The sequence below is a fragment of the Nestor notabilis genome, unplaced genomic scaffold (assembly GCF_000696875.1).
Source record: "Nestor notabilis isolate BGI_N333 unplaced genomic scaffold, ASM69687v1 scaffold22484, whole genome shotgun sequence".
NCBI lineage: Eukaryota > Metazoa > Chordata > Aves > Psittaciformes > Psittacidae > Nestor > Nestor notabilis.
The window spans coordinates 2,108-6,400 of NW_009927172.1; the positions used below are offsets into that span (position 1 = coordinate 2,108).

The window sequence follows — 4,293 nt, forward strand, 5'->3', positions numbered from 1 at the left end:
CCCTAAATGCAGCAGCTTCACAGTGGCTTTCCTTGCTTTCTCCTATAGGAATCAAATCAGCTACACTGGTGGTGATTGGGAACATGCTGAAGACTTGGTAGCTTATACACTGTCCCTCAGGTGGAGGAATTGGGATTTTGAATGTCAGTGGTGGATCTGACTACACATTTGCAGAAAATGCAGAATGCTCCTGAGCTGCTCAGTTCCCTCCAGGCACATCTCAGTGAAGCAAGAAGGGAGAACTCTATTCATGTGTTATGCACGTTGCTGAATGCATCCAGGCTAAGATCCTGCCCAGGCTGCAGGTTAGAGATGAATGAGTTGTTGCAGAGGGGACTGACTGGGTTAAATAGAGACAACTAGGGCTTGGATGCCCACGAGTATCATTTTGGATGTTCTAGGGGTCCTGCTTGACCACTCTCTGTGCCTCCCACACAACATAAGTCAGTATGTTTCATGTGGCTCCTGCATCATCTGTTGTGGATGCCTTGGTTATCTAAAGATCTCTGTGATCAGGCAGCCTTCCACTGGAATCATGAAAGAACCTGCCTACCTAAGTGTCAGTATTTAAGACTGAAGGAAATATGACTCATCATCTAATGTCTCTTCTCCATTTTCAGATGTTACTCCATCTCCTTCAGTCTATAGGCTGAGCTCTAAAGATGATGAGGATTTGGAAATGTGCCTTATCACAGATCATTCTCCTGAAAAGCTCACTCTTAACTGGGCTGATAAGGTGACAAATACTATTGTGGAGGTGACAACACCTGAGAACAAACAGGAAGCGAGCTACCTGTCAACCTACTGGGCCAAGAAAGATGAAATGCTGTGCGGTGCAAATCACGAGGGATTTGGAGAACTGGCGGGGGAAGATCCTGAAAGTGGTAATGGCATTGTTGGATGTCTGTTCAGGGCTGGAGGTGCTCTGGTCTTCGTGCTATTAGTATGATCAGGACTTACAGCTCCCAACCCTGCAAGCAATGCTGCATTATGCTCCTAAACTCCAGAGGAATGTTGCTTGTTGCCTCTGTTTTCTTTTGCCTTCCTCCTTGGTGGAAACAAGATTAAGGGTTGGTAGACTGGTGCCATCACAGCAAAGAGATCTTAACATCACACTGTGGGGCATATAAAGCTTAAAATTCATTTGTCTAATGGAACACTAAAGTTTAATTGGATCATGTTTTATGCTTGCCCTGAAAGCTGCAGAAATGAGTGTCTCTGGGAGGGTTTACTAGATTAGAAACTCTAACCCAGCCCTTCTAAGTACAGCTTTATCTTTATGAACTTCCGAGGAAGTACATTTCTGTTATTAACTACATTTATTGTTACTTTATACAGGTTCCAGTGCCTTCTGTGTTACAGGGATGTCTCTACAGTTCAGGACAGGTACGTACACAACGTACACAGCATTTGAGGAGTAAAGCTTGTCCTGATTAAAGGAAGTGTCTTCCCAAGTTTTGGTTAATGTTTCCTGTTTGCAGGAATCCTGTTGGAGAAAAAAGCTCAGACTGGAAATTTCTGAAGGGACCCCAGAGGCTTTAACCATCAAGGCTGGAAGTCACTGGGTTAATGTAGTCTTCCAGATCTGAGCTGGTAATTTTGTGTAGCCAGTGCCTACATGCCCTTGCTAAGGCCAACCAAACAGTGCTGCCCATCATGTCATGATTGCAAGTACCGATATGAGTCAGCTTTACTGGATGCCTGCCTGTATTTCAGACTTCAAACCAGTTGGTTTTATTTTGGGGTGCACAAACACCTGATGAACTAAAAGATACACGTGTGGTTTCTGCAGTGTGTGCTCAGAAGCAGGGTTGCACTAGAGATACAGTGCATCTGAGAAAGCTTTGCTTCAGCTCATGGCTGTGGGAGTGTATTAACCAGTGCTGGAGCCCAGGCAATTGCCTTCCTGCTGGTTCAAAGGAGCTGACCTGCCTCTGCTCTCACCCTGCTTGCAGAATAGCTATGCTTTTGCAAGCATGCAGCCTTACTAAAAGAACCGAGTCAGCCAAATGTTTCCAAAGCACCACTTCAGAGAAACACCCATCAGTAAACTCGGCTGATTTGACCAGTCATTTCACCGGGTGTTCTTCAAAGATAAACATAATATTACTATTTGATGACAGCTCCCTGCTCCCCCAATATAGAACAGTGTATTTGCAAATGAAAATGGCTTTGTAATTTGAGATTAATAGAAAATCCAAGTAGCTTTTGTGTTCTTTGAATCAAATTTAACTTGCTTTCCCCCTGCCTATCTTAAAAAACTTCAGGGAGAAGAAGGAGGGATGCCTCCAGCATCCTGGGTTTATAAAGCGCTGTATTTAAAACCAGCCAGATGGTTGGCAGACTTGCATATTGCATGAATAAGTGGTTATTGAATGAAAGCAGCCCTTGAAACACCAACTGGAAGAAATTAAAGTCTCTCAGTGAGACAGTCCCAGTCAGTGTCTCGGTAGCTACCCTACTAGATGGCTCAGTCACACAAAGCAGAACAGCTTCATTAAGAGTGGTTGTAAGTCTGTCTGGAAGCGAGGATGTCTCAGTGCTCTTGTGACTTTCCCTCTCTGTTCCTTTTACAGATGAGAACCTGAACATGATGTCTTTATCACAGCTGGGTCTGAAAATAATTTTAATGAAAGGAATAATTTTTAATGTCCTGATGACGATGCTTATGTGGAAAAAAAAGTGAGTATGCATGGGGGGCAGTGAGGCCTCTGCTAGAAAACATCTGTATCAGTTCATTAGCTATGAGTGTTCCTTCTCTGTAATAAGTGTTTATGCAGTCTATGCGTACACCTTTTTGTCTACCAACAGTAAAATCCCTCTACTCCTTTGGCCGTATTGTTGTTTTTTGCCCACCCCTCAAGTCTATCTACTTTTTCTTATCCACATGCAAATATAACTTTTTCTTCTCTCTAGACATCTCTCCCTTCTATTTCTATATCCCTACCTTCCCTTCCCTTCCCTTTCTGCATTCATCCGTCCAATTCATCCCCTGACCAGTCTCCAGCCGGGAATGTTTGATGCTTATTGACTTTAAGACGTCAGACCTGATATACTAGGTCTATACTTCGGTCTAGTGTCTCTTTCTCCTCTATCTATCTATTGCTTAGACACTCCAAGTCTGTAGTTGTGTCACCGTGACTGTATCCAAAATACTGGTATAACACAGCTTTATTTTTGTTACAGGAATGAAAGTAACCAGATGGTGCAGTCCTGAAGTATCAAAAAAGCCTGCTGAGGAATCTTTACCAGAGCATCACCTGCAAGAGGGAACATAGGCATTCCTATTGCAAGAGATACCACTTGCTCTCTCTGTGTATCATGCCAGCCATTATAATCTAAATTGCTTAGTTGCATTGTTCTAAAGCTACTCAAACATAAGCTTAAAATTCCCAGCCTTCTGCTTCCCCAGATGCCCAATTCATTTAGCACAATGACGCCTCTTTTTGCATGAAGCAGAGTTTGGTTTAAGTAGAAATTACCAAACATCACTATTACCTACTTGTGTTAAAATGACACCCAATTGCTGTTCTTTGGAGGTGTTGTTTGTTCATAACTCCAAGTTAAATATTACCTGAATGCGAATGTTTCATATTTTGGTGGCTTTCAGGGATGTGCATCTTAGAGTGCACACCCAAAGACACCATTTCAGTAGCAACAGTCTGAAAAGCGAAGGGAGAGTTACTCAGGGTCACCCTGAATTCAACGACATTCTCACCTCATTATCACAGAACAGAAGAATGGGGGTTTAGTACTTTTTGGAGTCTATCTGGCCTTAACATTTTCTGAATTTAAACCAGCTTAAGATTTGGCTTTGCATTTAGTAAAAATACAAACTACTTTTGTTCTTTTTCTTTAGTTCTAACAATCTTTGACGTGGTCTAGGGTGAGGCGTCCCTGCCCATAGCAGGGGGGTTGGAACTAGATGATCTTAAGGTCCTTTCCAACCCAAACCATTCCACGATTCTATGATCTTAGATTTCCCAATTTATTTTCATAATCATTGCATAAAACTGTTCTGAAATATGTTCCTGCCCATGTGCATGCTCCTTGGAAACACTGCATGCATGTGGAAATCACACGCTGCTAATGGTTGAATTGTACTGGCAACCACACTGATGTCTTGGCATTTCTTTAGGCCTTTGGCTGCTATTAAACAGTTCCTATCAAAAATAAGAAACTTGTTTGTCTTTTGTATCTGTAGTTTGAGGAACTCGTTTCACCCTTCAGATGAGCTTTAGGAATGAGCCTGGCCTTTAGGGAGAAGGATGGAAAGGGCTGCAGACTCTACAG

General features: G+C 42.7%; 1 gene segment (V, D, J or C); it reads left to right on the forward strand.

Annotated features, from left to right (window-relative positions):
* Positions 1 to 2,686, forward strand: part of LOC104405283 — a 4,492-nt gene extending 1,806 nt beyond the window's left edge. Inside the window, 3 exon segments of the C gene segment in view lie at positions 621 to 884; positions 1,339 to 1,386; positions 2,577 to 2,686. Coding sequence covers positions 621 to 884; positions 1,339 to 1,386; positions 2,577 to 2,686 — 422 coding nt within the window.
* Positions 2,687 to 4,293: the final 1,607 nt, after the last annotated feature.